This window comes from Coffea arabica, chromosome 9c, assembly GCF_036785885.1.
Source record: "Coffea arabica cultivar ET-39 chromosome 9c, Coffea Arabica ET-39 HiFi, whole genome shotgun sequence".
Lineage (NCBI taxonomy): Eukaryota > Viridiplantae > Streptophyta > Magnoliopsida > Gentianales > Rubiaceae > Coffea > Coffea arabica.
The window spans coordinates 41996546-42019303 of record NC_092326.1 but is presented as its reverse complement, the minus strand read 5'-3'; the positions used below and the strand labels follow the sequence as shown (position 1 = coordinate 42019303).

Sequence of the window (22758 nt, the reverse complement as noted above, 5' to 3'; positions counted from 1 at the left end):
ATGAAAAGCTTTTGGAATGGCGTATTTAGCGTCGTCACGTGCGGCCATAACTGGAATCTTAGGGCGGTACCATGAGCGCGGAAAACATAAAAAAAGATATTGACTAAGCAATAAAACTCAATAATTGTGGTAGTGTACAAATTAGTTGACGGTGAATTGTACCCAAAGACCCAAACTGAGGATTGCTCTAATCTCTAGTTACAGAAACTTCTTGGTCCGTTTACTGAAGGGTGCTACATGAGCTGTTTCAGAAATGTTTAGGGAGATCCAAGGTGGAGTTCCACTTCTGCTAAGAAACTCGAACAAATCTAAGGTAATAGTAGTAATATAAAACTGGCTATAATGATTTCCAGTACTCTTGGTAAGCAGAGTTTTTAATTGAACTAGTTGTGCTATAATGATTTAAGCCAAAGAACAGATGGGATTTTCTTTGGAAATTGGAAAAAAAAAACAAGAAATTGGACCAATGAATAGGTATATATGGCATATTATTCTTGCATGACAGAGCTAAAACAATCAATCATGCATGCCAGCGCAGATCATTCTTCAGCTGCGAGTAATATGACATTAACAAGAACAAAGCTTCCAGAATTCGTTTAATATTTTAAGCAAATGAGAAACACTTGAAAACGCGTTTACTTCGTAGAATCATGCAACTAATGGCGATCATTAAAGTCCCAAATTCTTGAAGCTTGACTAAATTCTTCATATCATATGTTTTCGCATGTTAATGCCTAATGCACATGCACCCTCAATACGTAATGGCATGGACCACACTCCATAGTCACCTAGAGTAATTAATTGCCTTTTCCGTTGATTGCTCTTGATATAATTTATGCAACTTGTATAATGTTGGCCATTAATGATTACGACGATGCTCAGCTACAATCAAAGTTGGCTAGAGGAATAAAAGCACAATGTATTTTGTACCAAAGGATTGAACAATTTTGTAGCCACACGGGTCTATTTAAAACTTTTGGTGAAAAAAAAAATAGAGATGCGCAAATATGGATGAAAGATGAACTAAACTATTCGATATTCAGATCGAGTTCAATTCAATAAAAACTCATTCGAGTTTGATTCTCCAACTAGTCAAATCAAATATGAACAGTATTTTGTATTTGATAAACTATTAATTAAGTTCGGCTCAATTTGTATACTAGTGAAATTTACATGTAAAAAGCAAAAGTTATCTGAGTTCAACTCGAATTCGATTCGATAAAGGTTCGATAGAACTCGACTCAAGACGTAAACAAGTCAAAATTTAAATAAAATTTTAACTTGTCAAAATAATTAAACAAAGTTGAACACTAGAGTGTTCAACTTGTTTTTACCCCTATGTGCAAACAAATTGTGTAAAATATTAATATCTCGTGTAAATGATAACAATATCTGAAAAGGGTTTACCTAATGTAAAGAACTGTATTGGATCAACTTCACCACTCTATATATCCTGTGCAGGAATTGATTGTCAATTAATACTCTAATTGACAATCAGGAATTAATACATTCTTACATACTCTAAATGATTGCTTGGGCCGGGCATGTTCTGAAATAATATAAGTAACTGTGAAGCAGACAGTAACAGAGTAGAATGTTAGTTGCAAAATATGAATGTATAGAACGCACTCAATTAAATTCTCTTATATAAGTAAACATCTCAAGACATTTCATTCAGTTGCTACCGAGTCATTTGATTTGTTAATGCTCCCGGCAACCAAGCGGGGATAGCTCAGTTGGGAGAGCGTCAGACTGAAGATCTGAAGGTCGCGTGTTCGATCCACGCTCACCACATTCTTTTTCAGAGTCGCCAATTTTTACATATTCTTCCATGCAGGGTCTCGTATCACTCTTCCATCCACGATGCTACGTTTTGATTGCATACCTTTTTTATAAATTCTTGTTCAACAGCCATTCTTGTCTGCATTATTAATGCATACATAGATTGTGAAAAGCACTGAGTGGACATGTCATACTATTGTTCATTGAGCAGAAGAAATAAATTAAACTTTCCATCTTTCGTCCAGCTGAAGTTCAATCAAATATTGGTGATCTTCTGCAACTTTTGGTATGTAAAGTAGAATACATCACAGCTTCTCTACCATGCAGAGTGGCCAATTTTTACATGGGGCATCAGGTTTAACCTCATTTCATTAACTAGCGGAATCTACAAATTGAGGTTGGCCATAGCATCATCAGCTACCCGTTCTGACTTCAAGGTAAGGTTCATCGCAGGAGAATGGCAAGATACAAAGCACGTTTGGAATTCCTTAAGTATGCTGCGTTAATGCAATTTTACTATCTGACAGGTCCATGTTAACTACATAGATCTCGAAAACCAAGTGATGAATTTAGGAACAGATAATACAGTTTGTGTAAAACATGGGATATATCGTATTTGACATTACTTCCTCATTGCTGATCAGGGGACATAATATCAGATTTCTCACGCAGGCCAGGGCAGGAAATGTTCTTTGTGGAGTTATGTATGATTATATTAGGTTGGAAGCTCCAGCAACATCTGAAACTATGAAGAAATGAAAGAAACTTCAGCACTTCTGAAAGTGCTAATGCAGAGATAAAATCGTTATTTTGTGCTATTACAAAGCATTGATAAACAAGTACCACAACATACAAGACAAAACGAGAGATGGAGACGTACAAGTATCACATGCATCAGCTAGAGATGGAGTATTTCACAACAAAAACAAGCAAGACATAATAACAGCTGTCCGAAGCATAAATTTGGTCCTATATGTTCGAGCATTCCATTGCATTCGAACAGTTACCCTGAAAATGTTGCAATGCTCATGAAGGGTTTTAGCCCTTTGCGCCATCCATATGTTATGTACACAAACCTGGACAGCAAGGTAACGAACTCTCAAACAAAAAGATATAGCAGCAAAACATCTTCTGCCCGGAAGCACTGCCTACTTGCGCTGCTGGGGACAGATTGTCAAGAGCAAGCCATAGTGATCGCTAGGTAAAACAGGAAGCATCAATTTCTTCACCTCATTTTTCACTTTCTTCTCTTTGCAATATGATAAGCCAGCAATTTCATCCATCCCAATCATCGCAATCTCACTTATCTTGAAATCTCGTAAATTGCAAACAAATCGATCTAAGCGTTTTTGTAGAGTTCGATTGCCACTTAACATCTTGTTGGACTTGGTGTCATATGTCCAACCATTTTCTGAAGGCCGAAGCTGCACCCAAGCATCAACCCATCCATCAAGTAACGGAAACTGACCATCCAATTTGTCATCCCAGTTCATATCACCACAAAAGATAACATTGGGATTCTTCTCCAAAAATTTTATGGCCTCTTTTGCCTGATTGACGCGTTCCTTGCTGTACATCTGATCCCATTTGGGAGGTGCAGGGCAAGGACTCTCAAGATGGCTAGTTGCAACAATCAATGTCCTTTCAGTCTGAACATTTACTTCAGCAATACAAAGCTCTCTTCCCATAACAGAATTAGCAAAAGGTCTACAGCTGTAGGATTTCACCGAAAGCTTGCATAACTGCAAATTATATGCACACAAGGTTTTAACTTCAAAAAGAACTCGTAAAATGTAGGTATAGTAAAGTGAAATGAAGCAGAGACATTCAAGAATTAGGAAGGCATGCTGCTGTATTCCCAGTTACTAAAGGGATTGAACTAAATCCTTAAGGAGGTTGGTTTAACAGGCTACCAGAGCATAGCTACTTGTCATACATAGATAAGCTCAATCATTGTCAAACAGATAAACTCCAGCATTCTAACAACTGCATATCAAACTCAATGACCTGGTCCAGGTTTAACATGAACTAGCACCATATTTTCCAGAATCCTGATGTGAGGTCTTTCTCCATTACAAACACAAAAATAAGCATAGATTAAAGGAGTTTATACTTTCTAGGAGAAATAATTTTTTACCTGCAAGCAGAAGTATGCCCTTGTAAATGCCTCGTCATCTGAGACAGAGCAACGATACAACTTCCACCAGCTGGATTGCTGGAAAACCTCGTAAATGTTTGGGGTAACCTCCTGCAGGATTAAATATCTGTTAGTATAGTACAAACTCATTTTGAAGCAAGGAATCATCTTCAGTAATTTTTTTTATAATTGTGCCTCAGGATGGAGGAAGGAAGCGAGGTGGGCCGTGGAAAACCTGAAAGCATATTATATCCGGGGAATGCAGCTGAATAAGGTCACCCAGAGCTTCCATCCTCTTATGCATCTCCAATTCCTCTCGAAACCAAACATTGTAACTCATAATTTTAACTGGTTTATTGCCTCTATCTAAGCCAGTTTCACTTGCTGCAAAGTCCAAAGGGCATGACTCATAACTTCATATACAGGAATAAAGGACCAGAAACAAATCTAGAGGAAATAAAAAGAGGAAACCAAAACCAGTTACATGTCAAACAATATCAGCATATTAGCCATAGATATACACATGGGAATCATGAGAAAACTCAAATTCCAGGAAAGCAAGCAAAACAGATATTACAAAGTACTTATTCTTACTTGAACTAGAAAACTAGTACAAGGATCACCGTTGTGCAAGTTGATTGAGAATTACTTATATCACAAATAATATAGCAGTATCATCCACAGGAGGATAAGCCAAGAAAAACTAAGCTCTAGCACTCAAGCATCATCCTCTCTAGTCTAATTACTGAGCACTTAGCATAGCCTTTTAAAATGGTATAGAATTGTGAATCAAATTCTCCCGACTCCTGAAGAAACACCCACTACCAACTGCAAATGCCAACTTATAGCTCTAATTCATAATTTGGCATGGGATTTGCAATTTGCCCGCAGGTTTACCATTCAAAATTGCACCTTTACTCGTGTAGTTGGAAACTTATCTCAAAGTCATATCTACATGTGAAAGAAGATCTAGAACCGACACCACAGAAAACGGGAAAATAAGTGATTGCTATGCTTAGTACGAGCATTTCACCAAGACAACACCAAAAAGATACATAAATCACCGCCAATTACATGAATCAATTTTTTTAGCAACAGTTGCAAGTACAGAATATGAGCACAAAAGCAAAACGAAAGGTACATTGTTAATTTACAACAAAAATAAAACATCAATTTTCCTTATCTGAAACACTAACAAAAACTGGCACGGTAGAACAAACTAAAATCAAGAAACCAGAAATCCGACAAGAATGGACATAAAAAGCATGATCAAGCAGAGCCGAAGTTCAAAAATCCGAAACTACGCACGCGAGCCACAATATCATATAATACACCACGCTCACTAAAATCCAGCAAAATGAAACACAAAGTTCAATCGGAGCTTCCCAAAATGCTTTTGCGAGCGAACATGAAAAAGAATCTTTTTCACCAAAAATCAACATTAAGATCAACAAAAGCATCACACCCACAAATGAAATCCTAAAAGCACACAAAAATCCAAAAGAAATTCGAACAAAGCAAATAACGCACCTACACATTGAACTTCCCTACTAGCAGCCTTGGCACCCCTAAAATCGTTACCAGAATCAGCCAAATCATTAGCATCCCCAATTGAGCTCTCCCAAATTTTCCTCTTATTCTTATTACTTGTACTGCCACTATTGCAAGCCCTCAAAGGCAAGAAAACATCGCCAACACCAGAACCAAGCTCATCAAAATCATCATCATCGTTCTCAAGAATAGATAACAATGAAGCAGAGGCCCTGGTCCCACATACTTCACAACTGCTATTATCATACTGGTTCAGAAAGGTGCAAGCTTTGCAAGCCCATTTGGGCTTTGTGGGCGATGGTGATTGTGATAATGCTAACGATGATGAGGGCTGTGATGAAAGGCAGATTTGGCAAGTGGGTTTTTGGTGGGATGAAGGATTGATGAAAGTGCAGACCGAACACGTCCAAGACATTGGTAAAGATTGAGTCTTTGGAATTGCAGTAGAGCTTTTGAGGAGGAGGAAGGGAAAGAAGATGGCCGGGGTCGGTTTGATTTTTGGGGAGAGAAACTGGCGCATTTTAAAACCGTACGCGTAGGCGTTTTGCCGCTTTTTGGTTGCTCCAGGCAGACTAGACTACTACATGGATACGCTGTCAAATCAAATCCAATACCAGCCACGGTTCTGCTACCAAATTTTTGGGCTCCTATTTGGAGGTTTCTCTTCTTTTAGGCAGTTAGCCTCAATTGACAAAATTTTGAGGGAAAAAAAAAATTAGAGATGTTGGATTTGTTTTCCCATACTATTCTGCGAAATTTGGATTACTCTAATATTGCGGTTTATTGCAGTTGGGATAAAGACAAAATTAACAAAGAATGCAGTGTAACATTTTTTTTCTCTGCATTTCTACAACAGCTTTTGTAAAAATAAGATGAGCCAGCCCATTCTAGCTTGAAAAATAGAGCCCAATTTTACGTATTAAAGACAATGTAAAATGCTTGAGCAATTCACTAGTGATATCCAAACCCGTTTGAATTGGGCTTTCGAGAGTTTTTACAGATATATAACAGTGATGCAGTAATATATCTAAGATAAAAAAAAGTAACCATGAAAAACTCGCAATCCAAATAAGGTAGTACCGTTTGGCACAAATTTTCTCATATGTTGCTTAGCTTACACATGACCTGTTGTTCCATCATGTTGAATAGTATTTCAATTTAGTCTACTGATTCTTGAAGTTTATGAAACTGTATTGTAACACAAAAATCTCCAGGGGCATTCTTTCACCGAGAAATGGAGCAGATCAGCCTTCCATTTGAACTACAAATGGTATTTTTCATTGAAGCAAGTTTCATGTTTCACTAGCTATCACTTTCCTATCTTTTCGTTGTTTTTTAACTCCTTGGACACTTTGGAGAAACAAGGCAAAGTGTCGCGTGTGAGAATCTAGGCCAAGTATTTGCTTGAACATTAAAACAGACTTAAATCTTGCCCTTGTTTTTCAAACCTGATGTCCAGAGTCCAGACACAACACCAATGTACTTACTTCTTCTTCACTGATGATTAATACCTTTTCTTTTTTTTTTTTGGGGATCAATCTTCACTGATGATTACTAATAAATGTTATGAGGGCAAATACGATACTAAAAACCTTGCCGAAAGGTTGTTGAAATTTTGCTAAAAAAATGATGCCTAAGTTGTACTGCACCAAACTAAAGGAGCATTTCACTAGCTCAACACACCAGAACCAGACAAGTAACAGTAGTCTATCTTCAATGCAAGAATTTAAGAAAAGCTTCCCCTACTAACTGACACAAATAAACACACACCAAAACATGGATCCTCCACCTATCTTTATGATTGAACTTTTAGATCATTCTTGCCCTTTCCCAAGTACAATAATTGCTGGCACTACTTGTTATACATTCACAAAATAAAGTAGTAGAAGCAAAACAATGAGTGCCAAGGCCAAGCTCTGGTATCCTTCTTTATTTGATCACAGCTAGGTACAGTTATTCTTTCTCCATTTCTCAAGCAATGTCTGATTAAGAAGAAAGAACAAGGGTGCAAGCAAAAGATTCTTGAAGTTGCAACCACTTTCAAGTTTCACATAATTAAGGCTCGAGAACCCCACTTCTTTTTTATACCTCTGCCTCTGGTCTGGACTGTTATTGCATCAGCCTTTTCAAGAATCACATGAAATACAACATTTCACAGAGGGCCCATCAAATATAGCTCATGTGGTGCACCCCCAAAAGAATAAGCATCTAAAGAATGAGAAGTAGCTCTGCAATGCATTATCAGGATGAGTCCATATAAATTCAGGCAAACACTAAACTTAAACAATAGATTAATGTAGTAAATGATGCATTGGTACCTTCAACTTTGTTCTATGGAAGGAGCAATGAATAAAATAAACAAAAGGTGACCACCAAGATGATGTCAAAGCCCATGGAGGCACTTAATCTGGTACCATGAAGACTGCTGAATCTTATTGTAACTGCACCACTAGCTTGTGTTGAGTTCACTACCTGCTGGCTTGTTTTATTGCTTAACTTCTTGCTGCACTCAAAATTTTATATATACAAGACAAATTAGAAAAAATTAAGATACTAAGAAAAGATTATTAAAAGTACAAACTCATAGACATGTGCAAATTGTTCTACTCGAATTTATTGTGGGGTAATGTGCAAGATAAGGACAAATATATGTACTAACAAAGCAGAGACAATCAGCTCACCTTCCAGGAAATATACAACTCCCGTGACCTGCAAAATTTCCCCAGAAAAGAAACACAATTCAGATGATAATTTATGAGAGAGGAATATTACAGAGCAGAAATTGGAACCACATATTGCCTACATAGATCAAACAAAAAACAGTGAAAATAAGTGAAGCAATGTCAAATGCTTAAAGGTATGAAAAGAAATGAAGAAACACTCAGGTAAATTCATTTTTCCTCTCCCACTTACACACATGGAAACATGGAGTGAGACAATATGGCAGTAGCAAGGAAGACCAAGAATTCAATTGACAGCCTAGTCACCTAAGGCTACCAAAATGAAACAGACAATTTTGCACTCCCAAGTGACGAAATTACAAAGGGCTTCCTACCTTTAGGCCACCACCATCTTAACCTCTACTCCAGCCTTTTCTTTCATGAATATAAGGATTTTTTTTTACTGTTTTTGACCTTTTCTTTCGGGCGTACTAACATTTACTGATTTTCCCTGAGCACAACAATATGGCATCGATAAAGATAGAAACCACACTGTCCTCCTCATTAGGGATCATCTCTAAACCAGGCAGTGCGCCGTGATGACAAAGTCAGTGAACAATAAAGCTCTTGCCACCGACCACGCCACTCTAATTTCAACCAACAACCACAGCATATGTCCACATTCAAATTTCAATACAATAATGTTATACCGTATTCACTTAATGAACTACTGTCCATGATTGAATGCTCTGTCTTCCCAAAAAAAAAAAAAGTGTTTCAGAATACAATGTTGAATCTGTAGCTTTTGGGAGTCAGATTGCAGTATCTATACTTATTGAGAACTTACTTGGATCACTGGTTGTTATCATGGCTACACCCTTGAAATCACAAGAACCACCAGCCTTCCCTTCCTTTTGGTAATAGCTATCAAATGCGTAAGAAGCATGGTCTTTCACATTATTAGGCTGATAACAACTCTCTCCTGGCTGAATCTCTGAACAATTCGCCCTTCCAGGTCCACAAGCCCAGTCCAAAGCAGTTTGCATAGTCTTTGTATCAACTCCATCCGCGGCTATACAATAAGTTTGATTAGTAGTGTCATTAGCTAAAAATGTACCACTTCCAGAGACATGAAGCAAGTAAACCGGTGTCGAATTCCCATAAAACAGCCCCCAATTAGCCTCAGAAACCGGCGGTGACCTCAAATCCTCATTGAACAACTCATACAAATAAGCACTAGAGGTGATTTCTGGATGCAATGGTGTCCCGCTACGATCAAAAACATGCTTAATCAAATTGGAATTATAAGTATCAGCATTGTCAATTGTAGCATAAGGCTCTTTCGAATCCCCCTTTGAAGGCCAACCAGTCTCAGTAACCAGAATCACAACATCAGTAACATTAAGATTCTTCATTGAAAAATACACAGAATCAATCATAGCATCAAGAACATTGGTGTAATGGAGCAAAGTATTGGGGTCAACCATTTCTTTGGATGGTGTCAAGGGCCTAAAAAGTGAATTATCTAAGGGGACAACCCCTTTGTTCTGCATAAAGACATAGTAAGGATACAAATTCATCATCATAGGTGATTTGGTTCTCGACAAAAACTGCAGCAGCTGAGAAATAACCGAGCTCAAGGATTGGTTGAAAAATGCCTGAGAAGGTGGAAAAGGGTCCAAAACAATAGAGGCAGCACAAGGAGTTGAAACCTTAATTTCAGTATGCAAATTTGCAGCCACTAAAGCACTGTAAAGTGACTCAATTGCAGGCACAAGCAAAGGGGCTGAACTGGGAATTGTTGTTAACACTTCATCACCAACTGCAATGGCAGTGATTAAAGTTTGTGGATAATATGCTGCCACATTTCTACCAACCCAAGTGGCTGCAGTGGTATTAGACGATCCAATTGCAAGAAGCTGATTATTGGGCACACTGATGATGACTCTAATCTTGGTTTTAGCCAGTGCTTTGAGAATATCAGCATCTGCATCATAAAGCCTCAAGTGAGTAATCTTTTGCAACTGCAAAAAAGCAACCAAGTCTGCTGGCGAAAGTAGTTTCGACACATCTGTGCCTAGGTTCACTCCGACATATGGCTCTTCGTGGCCTTGTTGTGCCTTTATCCCTGCAAGAAATAACCCACTCATAAATCCAAAGACATCAAGTAAAATAAATAGTTCAAACATGCCAAGATTGAATTTTTTTAAGATGGGTTGTGGTTACTTTTACCTGGGTTGAGATAGGACAGTGATGCGAATATAATGCAGACAATGCAGAGAACAGAGAAGCTTAGCTCAGAATTTGCCATTAAAGAAAGGTTTGAGGATGTCTTGAATCATCTTCTGGTTCTTGGTCAGCTAAACTTTGCATTATCTTTTGGGGAAAACTTGTGCTGTTTTTGGGGGTGGTTTTGACTTCCAAGATCTGGAGTTATAGAGGAGAAAAAGTAGAACTCGATTGATAGTGAATGATAAGAAAATGGGACATTGTTCTAGCAAGAGGTCTGCCAGTTGCGACTAGACAGCGGTACAGGACATTACAGATTGTAATTCGTAGCGTCCAAATGACTATAATGGCCTTGGGACCGACATGCTTTTCCGATTAAAATCGGTGAAAGGTGTTTTGGGGGAGCTTTGGGTACTTTGAGCTTTTTCATCATACGTTTGGTGAAAAAAGTGAGAAAGTTTGAATAGTATGGCGTAAATAATCAAGATTTTTATGTGGTTCAGTTCTTTGTTTTCTTGAGGATGCTTGGAGCTTCTTCTGGATTTTTTTTCTGTACTCTCAGGGCGTTGATCCTGAGCTCCAGCCTGGATCTCTGATTCCGTTCCAGTTCTCCTGTTATTCCTATTTTGTTTTTTTTCTTTGGAGAAGTATCTCACTTCTTGAGTGACAGGACACGAATATATATTACCCAAAAAAAAAAAAAGAGCCAGAACAGGAATGTAGCCCCATGTGTCTAAATCTAGCTGGATTTTGTTGGGTATGGAATGGGGATATTTTTTTTTGTATACGATAAATTCTATTCTGTAACTACTCCTACTCTATACTAAGGGAAAGAAGTGAACTCAAAGGAATCAATGAAAAATTTGAAGAGGATTGAACCGTCATCGAACTAAACAGATACCTTTGGATCCTCCGGTAATATTTCTAAGAAATCCTAGACCAGGTCAAGGGTTTGGATTCCTTAACCTACACCTAAGAAGAATCTTAAAGCTCTCCCTGATAACCAACTCCTCTGGAAACAGTTGGTTGGGTATGGAAGGACACGGGGCACAAATGATTACAGGTGAACCTTTTTTTGAGACCACATCATGACTGTGAGCCTTCAGGAACGGTTGTCAGACCCCATTTCCGGTATGGAATGGGGAACTGACAACGGGATTTGATGTTTTAAATCCCCTTTTAATGATTATTTTGTTCGGTAGATAAGAGGATGTGAGAACCAATTTAGCCTAGCTGAGATGGCCACTAGGGACTCAAGCCCTCCTTCCTGAAAAATTTCATCAGACGTGCATTATTCGGGTCCAGCGGCGATTTAGTTTTCTCCTAGTCTTTATTGGATTCTTTGGATCCATCTCTTCCCTTCAGCGAGTTAGTATAAAGTAGGAGTACGAGTATAATAGGAATTATCTATTAAAAAAAAAAAAGATGTGACTTGTGAGTATATAAATTGAAATCCATTATGCCAAAAAAGAGTAGGTGGTAATTCCAAAAGAATCCTGTCATTGTGCGTGTGCAAATTGCAAATTTGCAACGCAACGGACATTTGGTCGGCCTCGTATTCGTTGGACAATTTACTGTGGTGAATTTTAGCCAGGATGAGTGAAACATAGAGATGGAGGAAAGGACACACGGCTGAGAATCTTGAATTCAGGGCCCACGAGTGGGGCTGTAACATGGGCTTTCTCAGGACTCTGTGAATTGGGCTTTCCTGAGTCTTAGACGGGCTGAAGTAAAAAAATCTCGCGACTTTACCCAGGCTTAAAGGTTTTTTTTTTTTATTTTTTTTTATTTTTAGTATTAAGAATTCAAGACGGTCAGCTATCCTTAGGAGGATGGGTTGAATGCCTGTCCAGAAGAAGCTAAATGAAGTATACGTAACTGACCAAAATCTATAGTATTACAGGCTTAGAAGTTTGTTGAAGCTCAATCATGGTTCAAGAATGTATGGTTTGCTTGCACTTTGTTTTCCTAAATATGTACTTTATGTCCTTTCCATTTCCTTTATTTAATTGTCCATGAAAAATATGTCACTTGAATTACAAAGAATGAATTAGGATTGTTTGCTATTGAAAGAAAAGTGTTAGAAGTTAATTTAAATAGTAAATCACATAATCACATGCACTAGGTTGCCGTCATTCATTTTAATAGACATCTTTGAATTAAAATTAAATGATGTAACATGAAAGATTTTTTTCAAAAATCAGATGTTCTCGTTTAAAAGTTACTATAACGGTGACCCTCACAATAGAAACATTGTTATGGCACAAATGATAATTTTGAATTTCAAATCTAAATTATGATTAGTTTTCATGCATCCAACTAATTTGGAGTTTATTGCCACAATAATCTTCTTCTTAAAAAAATTTCTAAACTAATCTGGTTTCAAAATTTATTTCCTTGTTAATCTACTTGATGCAATGTGCACCTCAAATATGGAAATCTCATCACGCTTAAAATTTCTCTCTTATCTTCGTTCTTAAAATTTCTCTCTTATCTTCGTTCTTTTTTGAGAGGTACAATCCCCATTAAAATATGAATAACAACTCTTAGGAGTTTAATTGCTAATTCGTATTAGATGAATCCACAATTTTTTTAGGATGACTCTTTATACACTATCAATGTATAAATTTTTTTTTTTTTTTTTTACATTAGCAAGATTAGATCATGTCACATAAAATGAATTCAAATTTGAAATTTAAAGTATGCACATGTGGTATACATACAAATCTGCTCGTGTAAAAAAATCACTACATTGTCAATGCATAAAAAGTTAATCCTTATTTTTAATAGTTCAAATTTTACTACTTGTCTACAATCTCCAAAGTGAATAAAAGTTCTTCTCTATTTATTATTGATTGTCTATTTCGAGAAAATTCTTAATATATTTGGAAATTTCTTAAATAGTGACAATAACTCAAAAAAAAAAAATTCTTGCCAAGTGTATGATGAAATGCCATATAGATAAATTGAAAATCTTTGGAGATCTATTGTATTAATTCACAATATTTTCACTCTTAGAATGCACAATTATAACTATTCCAAAAGTTGACTATTAGCTAACTTTGGTATTGAATCTGGTGCTAATTATGACTTGCTTAGATTCTCTATAATGGGTCAAAAAATGGGAGAATATACACGAATTTAAAATTGGAGTGGATTAGTCCACGAATATACACGCCACCATAATGAACATTGGGCTATCAAAATACAGATCCAAATAATTGAAGGCAAATGATATTGGCACTCCTATATAAAAGTTTTTGGCACTCTTTCCATGTTAAATTACAATTTAATGGATGGCACTACCATCCACTTGTTTATTATTTATTTTTGGCACAAGTATTTGGAGATAATTATGTGTTTTTTTTTTTTTTTTTTGCCTTTTCAAATTTGTGGTAACTAAAGATTCGACTACGTTCTGTGTACCGCAAAAATAGTTGTATGGCTATATATATATACATATATATCCGCTTGCATTAGCTCTTCGTACAATTTCAACTTAGTTAAAACAAGAAGAAAAAGAAAAATATGAAGACAGCATTTAGCTTAGTAGTTTTTCTCCTGGCGCTTTGCGTGATGGAACCTTGTCAGCATCTCTACTTTTTCCATTTAAACGCTTTTCCAATAGATTCTCTCTAGTATAGCATGATGGAGATTTTACGCTGTTTATCCACTGAAGAATTTAATTAAAGTAGTGTATGTTGAATAAACTTTGCAGGTGTTTTATTCGGGGTTGAAGCAAGGCGAGTTGTTTTCGTCCATTGCAATTCGGACGATGATTGCCAGTTTATTTGTCCGCCCGGAACCACCTCCTTCAAGTGTGTCAGCAGGATCTGCGAATGTCACCCACCAGAAAATTCTGCAGCAAAGCCTGAAACTGCAAATGATGCCAAAGACTTGAATGCCCGCCCAAAAGAAGCTGTACCATGAATGACGAAGCAACATGCAGTTGACCATAATAGTTTATGTAGCTTGATAAAAGCTCAATTATAGTTCAAGGAATTATGGGTTGCTTCCAATTTTCAATGCGAATTTTGCGTCCTGTCTTCGTCAAGGGTTTCGAGCATCTCTTTGATTTCCTTTATCAAGTTGTCAATGATTTGAATTGGAAATTAAAAGTTTGTTCCTAATTCATTAACAATTCTTGAATTATAAAGAAATAGGATTAATGGAAATACTTCTAATAAGATTCTAGAATAGCGTTATCAAGAGTAGAGCTGTTAATCGAGCCGAGTATTTGGCTGTCGAGCTCGTTAGGCAAACGAGCTTTAAAATGTGTTCGAACTCGGCTCGTCAAATGTACATGTGGCTCGAGCTCGACTCGTTTATCACAAACTCGACTCGAGCACGAGCACGAGTTCGAGCTCGTACAAGTTCGAGCTCAACCTCGTGCAAATTAATCTCAATAAAATCTATAATTTTCAATTTTTATACTTTTGACTTCTAAAATGACAAATATGCCCTTTATTAACGAGGTCTAACGAGTTACTCGGATATCAAACGAGCCGAGTTTACTCGGCTCGTTAACTAAACTAGCACATTTCTAGCTCGAGCTTGACTCGTTTATCGCAACTAACGAGCCGAGCTTGAGCCTTATCAAGCCGAGCTCTAACAAGCTTTCGAACTACTCGTGAAATTTAACAGCTCTAATCAAGAGTAAGAAATTAAAACCCGGGATTCATGAAATTCTTAAAGCTCTGAAAATGAGAGTTACCTGGATAATTAGTAATTAATGAACGGATATAAGGGACATTGTATAACGGAAGCCTGGGGAAAAGATCTACCTAATTTAGGAGTAGTCACGGTTGAGATTTGAACCTGAATCGAATCAATCTATTGAGCTAGAGCCGGAACCGGATTTGAGATATCGGAACCGAAACCATGAACGTGGCTAAAGATTTAGGTTCAGATTCATAAAAAATTTGAATCAAAACTAGAATTGGAACTGACGGTTCAAGACCTATTCAAACCTTCTAAAAAATACACTCTAAGAAATAGAATATAGATGAATCAAGAGCAAAATTATCTCTAGAATTATTAAAATTTCGAGCAAGCGTAGATGATTGGACTAAAGTTAAGAATATAGACTTCGAGAAATGGAAAAAAAATGAAGATGAAGAACACAATATATTTTAGTACATTTGCAAGCAATGACGATAATTAATTAATTGAGATTTTTTTCCCTTTTCTCTATTTCAACAATGAGAAAATTTTGTATCTTTTTATTTTATTTAAAACATTCAATATAAATTGAGGTTTTTTTTAATAAAATATGTATTTTTCTTTTTCCTTGTCACATCATAATACAATAAAATTCAATTTTTTCTATATTCGTTGTCATATTTACTTAGAATCAATTTTATAATAACAAGTACTTACATGTAACTAAAAGAACTAAAATCATAATCAAAAGGAATCGAAACCGTAACTGGAGATTCAAGAACTGTAACCGGGTCGGTTCAAATTTCATCGTTCAAAAGAATCAAAATTATAAGTTTTTAAATTGGAACTGAGGATTTTAGAACCATGGCTATGTCTACTTTAGGGTTGCAAATGAATCGAACCGCTCGTGAGCAGTTTGAATCAAAACTCGACTCGAACTTGATCAACATCGAATTCGAGTCAAATCTCAAGTCAAGCTCGATCAACATCGAGTTTGAGTCGAGCTCAAACTAATCAAATCGAATTCGAGTTCAAAAATATTCAGTTCGTTAGTTCGCAAGTCGACTCGATTATATATATTTTTATTTTTTATTTTAATAGTAAAATTATATATATATTTCTAATATTTTATTATTTGTTAACAACAATAATTATTTTATTCATTTAAAAAAATAATTATTTTTTTTTAAGCTCTAGTTGTTACATTTAGAATTCGTTGAGTTCGAGCTTGATAAAATTAAATTGAGATTGGATTCGATTAGACTAAAGATCCACTCAACTCGGTTGGAACATGACTTGGCGACTCCACGAAGCCTCTTAAGATTATGCCTCTTAAGAAAACGTAACGGCCACCTTTAAGGCAGAGTCGATTCCCTCCTAAGTTCTATCACACTTGTATTCTGTCCCTGAGAATCTGAAAATGGACTAAACCCCTAAGGCTACTTTCGCGTTGGCGGTATGATCGAATTCCTTGTTAGTTTCCACAACCTCTTTGCCTTTTGCTTTTATTCTTTAGTGCAGATGATACACAAAGTGACCCTCCAATTTTTGAAATTATCAGTTGATCGTCCTACTATTTTCAAGAGAGTAAAAGAAAGAGTTCTTTAAAATTTCTCCTATAGGGCAGATGATTCCAAGTAACACTCCAATTTGGTTACTGTCACTTGATCCTCTTAGTATATTGTTAATGCTCCACCATGGCAGCATTTATCCGGACAGAAGAGTAGCAAACCTTTGTGCCAACATATTAATAAATCAATCCAGGTGCCACCTAAGTTCTTGATCCAAATTCCTAATATTTGCTAGACGGCTTCAGCGCCCACCCCATTGATAATGAATGTAGATTTCATGTTTTATAACGCCTCTCCTCAGTCCTCTCATCGTAAGATGTAACGATTCACTATCGAAAATCAAGCGAGCAGAGAAATGGAGAAACTCAGGATTCAGACATAATAATTCCACATCCATAAGGCCAGCTGCAATGAACCACGTATGGAACATATTGTCCAAAATAGCTCCAACAGGCCTTAGAAGGAACATGGAAAGTCCAAAAACAGAAGGGACTAAAATCTACGTATGAACAATATACAATAAGACACTCAGACAAAAACTAAAGGCAACTGCGAACGTGAACTTCTCCAAAACTTCTAGTCTGCCATCATCCAACGTGTACCACCCTCAAGCAACACCAGTGTCCTATTCCTTTCTTCCAACTTGAATTGGTTGAGCTAGGAGATGAGGAATGTAAACCTAATAAGCTTCTCAATCAGTTTGACATTCTAAATGCCATTACCGGAGTGCATTCACGAAGGCCATCAGAGAATCAACATCTCTATTCTCGGTTGGATACTTTATGGGCCGAGTGGAGTTCTTGGGGAAAAAGAGAATAGTTGGGAAGCTGCCAAGTTGCAATTCTTTCTGTGCAAATGTTTTTTGGTCACCATCTGCTCTGAACTTTGCAACCTTCACACCAGAAACGGCCAACTTCTCCGCCAACTCAACATATGATCCTTCCATTGCCTGCTTGACATTATATAAATCATAGTGAGAATGATGATCTAATTAGGTCAATGTAGGCAAATAAAATGTTTCAAAGGTATAGTGAGATTAATCACCTGGCAAAACTGGCACCAAGGTGCATAAAGCACAACAAGCCAAGGCTCTCTTCTATCGTCCAACTTTAGCAAATTCTCAATCCCAGGCCTGCTCAAGCTCACAATATTCTTCGTATCAAAAATATCAGCAACAGTTGTGCTTCCATTTGCATGGACAGCCCCATTTCCATTGCCATTCAGAGTATCCTGCTTCAGGTTGCCCTTGTGTAGACCGCATTCTTTAGCCCTGGCATCTTCCCACCACCACCTTCCTTCTCTCTCATGTTGCCCAGGCAGGACAGGCCTTGTGCACGGCTCACATCCAATTGAGACGTAACCTTGTGAGTGCAAAAGGTTGACAGGCACATTCATGGCCCGCAGGAAATTCCAAATATCCTTGCCATCAACATTTGCCACAGGGTTCCACTTAACTAAACTGCCTAATCCACCATCCAGGCCCTCAAAAGCAGGATCCACCTGAACAACAGGGACCTCAGATCGAGTACCCGGGGACTGATCTTTACGCTGACCAGTGATCCAGGCACGCAATCCCTTGAGGGCTCTCCTCAGGGGCCTGACCTTTCTCACGCGGCAGCACTCTTGGTGACCATCTTCATAGAAAGAGAAAAGCCCCTTGCTCCTAACTAAAGCCTGAACTTCAACAGCATCAGGAAACATGTACTCAATGTGAATCCCATAGTGCCTCTCAACCGTATCAAAAAATTTATATGTCTCGGGATTCAACCTCCCAGTGTCCAAACTAAATACTCTGAATGGTCTACCAGTCAATCGTGCATACTCAATCAAAGCCACGTCTTCTGCACCACTGCACAAAAACATCCGCATTCGTTCAGAAGATAATAAAAATCCACGTGTCTAAGTTACAATTCATCAAAACCCAGTGGTCTAAAATACCAAAGCAAGTAATCATCAAACTGCCATAACCATAAATCAAGGCACTAAGTTAAATACATCAAGCCAGACTGCAAGGCCCTCTAAATCTAGTGTTTATAATCCTTTCACATTACTGATATGATCAAATTTTTGTAATCTGTCCACAGGATCATGCAAGCATGTCACAAGAATTCTGTTCGAAAATGATCATACAAGAACATAAATCACCTTGAGCTTCAAGAACCATATTAAAGTGACTTACCATGTATCAGGCAGACCTCGCCTTATGTTGATATCTAATAGTAAAACCGGGGAATCGTCTGTTCAACATTACCATGTAGTAGCAAGTATACATATTCACAAACACCATGATTTTCCTCCATTTAAAACTATACATGTATCACAAAGTAGTAATACAATCGGACCCTAAGACTGAATATGAAAGGACTAAAATCACTCTGCAACTAACAGAAAACAAGCCAGTAAGAAAAAAGTAACACACAACTTCACCTGAAAGCTATAGCAATATCATTTCCAAACTTAGCCAGGGCTTTGTCCATAATCTCAAGTGGTGATGCATTTTCAAGCTCCTTGGCCAATTTCTCGTAATCCTCTTCCTCAACTTTGTCCCCAACCTCTGTAATTGCACCACATTATTAAGCCCAAACTGATCAAAAAATAAATTTTTTAAAAATGAAAAATGAAACAAAGGCAAAATTTTTTAACATAACCAGACTCCATGAATTACCTGGCGCAACAATGGTTGCTGCGGATGGAACAATGGAGTTATTTCTTTTCGGCTCAGCCGCATTCAACGGCTTAACCGCCGCCGACCGCCTCCTGGAAACATTCAGCGAAGATGATAAAATATGCGGCCGATCCAAATGCTGAAAAGAACCAAACTGCGAGCCCACTGGTGCAAAAGAACAGCCCACAAATTAAAAACTAATAAAAGAGAACCCAAGAAACCAACATAAATTCTTACAGGAAAAAAAAGCCAAAATTTACCTTTACTTTGCTCATGGGAAGAAGATAAAGAACCATGAATGGCCGGTGAAGAACTAAAAGCCAAAGCCATTCTACTATTTCTCCTTTCAAGAAAATGAGGAACGACGTAAAATTCTGTAAAAATTAAGGTTTTTGATCTCTGGGTTTGCAAAGAATTAGTATGATTTTCTTCGGAGCGGCTAAGGATCAGAGAGAAATGAGAGTCACAGGCAGTTATGGGAGAGGAAAAACATGAGAAGCTATAAGAAGGGAGCGAGGGAGGAGGTGGCTCTCCAGGTTCATTGAACCTGGACGTGATTTTGAGTCCGGTTAAATTCTGACATGGCAAATGATGATTGGCTAACGATTTTAATTATTTTGGGTCAGCACTTTCGTCATTTGACAGAAGGTGAGAGGAGTCGTGGTGCGGAGAGGCTGCGGATTTCGCACCAGTCAAAGGCACATCTCCTTAGATTCCAAACTTGGATCTCTTTTTCTTCCTATTTTAAAATATTCCTTACTTTTTGTGGAACACTTTTTCTGACTTATTATTGGTTATTGAGGGCCTCATGATTCTAACAATTCCTGATTTGCATCTAATCTCTTGGATAATTGACTCGTTGCATGATTGTATCCTCTCAATTTTTTCAATCCTCATATTCGAAGATTTAATTTCAAAATTTTTAATACGTATATATATATATATATATATATATATATATGATGGCTTTTTTTTAGGCATTCTTTGCCAAGTTGATTGAGCGTTATTCCCCTAATTTGGTAAAAGAATTAGTAAAATAATAGATTAAGAGGTAATTTTGTTGTCTGTTTTGATTTTCTATTCAATTTAGAGTTGTTGCAACACGGAGGAGCGGCGATTTGGATTTTCACGTCGTGTTGAATAGAGTCTTTTTTTTTTCTTTTTATATACAGAAATATTCAAAAATCTTATTAAGTAGAAGATAGATCCGTAGTAATTGTGGAAAAAAGAAACGACACGGTGGAGTCTATTTAATTCGAGGTAGGGTTGGATTAGATTAGATTAAATGGCACGATAGTTCTGAATTCAAGACCTCTTATTTAAAAGAAACTATTTAATTCTTTTGTCTTGATGTGAATTTTTTTTCCTTAAATTTCAGTCTACTCTCCTTGCCATGATAAAATTCTTCTCAAAGTTTTTATGAAAAGAATTAATAAATTGCAGTCCACTTGCCTTTGCACGATAAAATTCTTCTCGAAGATAATATGAATATATTCTCTTTGAGTTATCAGTCTTTAAGATAAATGTCCCAAAACACTTTAAGTAATCTTTTGGAAAATACTCTAATTATGCTTTTTTTTTTAACTATTGTTTAATTTTTGTCTGTTGTTTTTGGATCGGTCTTTTCTTCCATATTCAAAACAGCAAGTCCTTCTCTCTCGGTTTCAGCCCAAGTTGCCTCGTGTTTCCTTGCATCATCACACATGGAGGAATGGTCCTTTGAATTTGACGAAGGGACAACCCTCAATCATAAGATTCAAATGATGAACAACTATCAAAACTTTTAGTACAAATTTAATGTATAAAATGTGTATATTTATAATGGCCGGAGAGGGTGGATTTTTACAGTGAAAATCCGTACAATGAGTGTTCTATCATCCAATGATCATACATCCATTGAACTTCAGCATGCATGGGAGGGCACTGGTGCAGTATCATTTCGTAAGTTAAACAGTCTTAGGAACCACCTCTCCCTGATGATGGGGTGGGAGGTCAAGGGTCTAGTGGTGTGGGAGGTCAGGAGATTCAACCCTTGTCTCCCACCAAATTGTCTGTCCCTCATGGATAACTCGGTTGGTCTCAACAAGCTTCCTTAAGAGCTGGTATCCAATACCCGCAAGAATTCGAATCCTGTGATTATCGTGTTCGGGGGAATGAGACCTTTCTTCCTAGGCCGGAGTGAGATTAATCGAGTTCCGTAAGGATTGATACGAACATCCACTCCGTTAGCCAAAAAAAAAAAAAAAAAAAAAAGCCTTAGGACCTTTTACGACCCCAAAAGAGACAACTTCTTGATATGAGAATTTAGTTCAAAGATTTTAAAGCTACCAAGAATGGTCCGTCCGTTGGTCAAGAGAAAACTTTTTAGAGTTGTTTCCATTCATTATTGTTAGGTTCGAGGTTTAAGTTCTAAAAGTAGCAATTGAAAGGAGAAAGGGTATAGAGAGAGGTGGAAGGATTAAAAAACAACCATTTAAAAATTCTAAATTACCAAAAAATTTAAAGATTTTCAGGCTCCATTTGTCAAATGAGTTTTTTGAGTATTTATTTAAAATTTTATTATAATTTACTATAAAAGTTGTAGAAAATATTTTTAATATAAAAAACTTTTTTTTCTTTTTCTTTTTCTCTTTCTTTTTCTTTTATTTTCTCTTTTCTTCTTCTACATTCCCTCTCCCCACCTCCCTCCCTCCCCCACCACCCCCCAGCACGAAGAGCAGATGCAAAAAAAAAAAAAAAGAAAAAAAAATTTCTTTTGACTTTTCTCTCTCCCTCTCCCTCTCCCCCTTTCCTCGCTTCTCCTTCCCTTCTCCCTCCCCCGCCACCTCTCCCTCCCTTTCCCTCTTTCCTCCCTTCTCCTTCCCTTCCCCCTGGCTGCAATCTAGTTGCGTGACCTGTTTGGATTTTAATTTTTTAGAGTTTTTTTTTTTTGTAGAAAATGCATTGTAGGGATTTGATATGTGAGATAAAAAGATAATTAAAAAATGTGTTCACAAAAAAGGTAAATTTTTTTTTAAAAAAAAATGACTTTCCAAACAAGGTCAAATTCGAGCCGATTTTACAATAGTAGATAACATTTTTTCAAGACAAAGTAACGTAGATATAGACTCTTAAATAGAAATATCTAACTGCTTAAAGTCATGGAAGTAAATTAATGTAGAAGCTTTAACTAGTTTTAACGGGTGTTATGTCTTATCTAGTTATCTTACTTTGTAGTTATGAGGCTAAATCCGCACACCATTTAACCTAGTCTACTACTAACACAAAAACAAAAACAAAAACCCAAGTTTCAGACTTTTAGTCCCTGATTCTACTTCTGCTTTTAGATATAAATAGCAAGGGTGACCTAAGCATGGCCTTTATTCGTGTTTGCATCTTGTCTTGTTGCCTAAAGAAGTAAAAAAGAGGATAAAAATGGCTTCAAAATCTATGGTTTCTTTTCTTTCGGTGCTTTGCATTATGGCGTCTTGTAAGTATCTCTTTCTTTCCAGGAAAATGCTA

At 37.0% G+C, this 22758-nt stretch overlaps 3 protein-coding genes and 1 non-coding gene across 5 annotated transcripts; 1 reads left to right on the top strand and 3 right to left on the bottom strand.

The window, feature by feature from the left end:
• Nucleotides 1-1721: 1721 nt before the first annotated feature.
• Nucleotides 1722-1794, top strand: TRNAF-GAA (transfer RNA phenylalanine (anticodon GAA)). The gene has a single exon. It is a non-coding gene; the product is annotated as a tRNA-Phe (tRNA).
• Nucleotides 1795-2575: 781 nt separating this feature from the next.
• On the bottom strand, nt 2576-7003 carry LOC113708558 (uncharacterized). The gene is made up of 4 exons (XM_027231029.2): nt 5450-7003; nt 4155-4303; nt 3920-4030; nt 2576-3524 (listed from the first exon to the last, which is right to left on the bottom strand). The coding sequence occupies exons 1-4, from the start codon at nt 5988-5990 to the stop codon at nt 2931-2933; spliced, it is 1395 nt and encodes a 464-aa protein (XP_027086830.2). The 5' UTR covers nt 5991-7003; the 3' UTR covers nt 2576-2930.
• On the bottom strand, nt 4195-10963 carry LOC113708560 (glucan endo-1,3-beta-glucosidase 1). 2 transcript variants are annotated; one of them, XM_072064474.1, is made up of 5 exons: nt 10363-10963; nt 8978-10258; nt 8152-8179; nt 7789-7973; nt 4195-4303 (listed from the first exon to the last, which is right to left on the bottom strand). In XM_072064474.1, exons 1-4 carry the CDS (start codon nt 10439-10441, stop codon nt 7802-7804), a joined length of 1560 nt encoding a protein of 519 aa, XP_071920575.1. In that variant the 5' UTR covers nt 10442-10963; the 3' UTR covers nt 4195-4303; nt 7789-7801. The 2 variants fall into 2 exon arrangements, with proteins under 2 accessions (XP_071920575.1, XP_027086832.1); XM_027231031.2 differs by lacking the exon at nt 4195-4303 and adding an exon at nt 7236-7698 and having other exon boundaries at nt 10363-10961.
• A 5985-nt stretch (nt 10964-16948) lies between these two features.
• Nucleotides 16949-19747, bottom strand: LOC113707639 (5'-adenylylsulfate reductase 3, chloroplastic-like). The gene is made up of 5 exons (XM_027229904.2): nt 19518-19747; nt 19258-19422; nt 19020-19146; nt 17637-18441; nt 16949-17541 (listed from the first exon to the last, which is right to left on the bottom strand). Exons 1-5 carry the CDS (start codon nt 19585-19587, stop codon nt 17311-17313), a joined length of 1398 nt encoding a protein of 465 aa, XP_027085705.2. The 5' UTR covers nt 19588-19747; the 3' UTR covers nt 16949-17310.
• Between the last annotated feature and the right edge of the window lie 3011 nt (nt 19748-22758).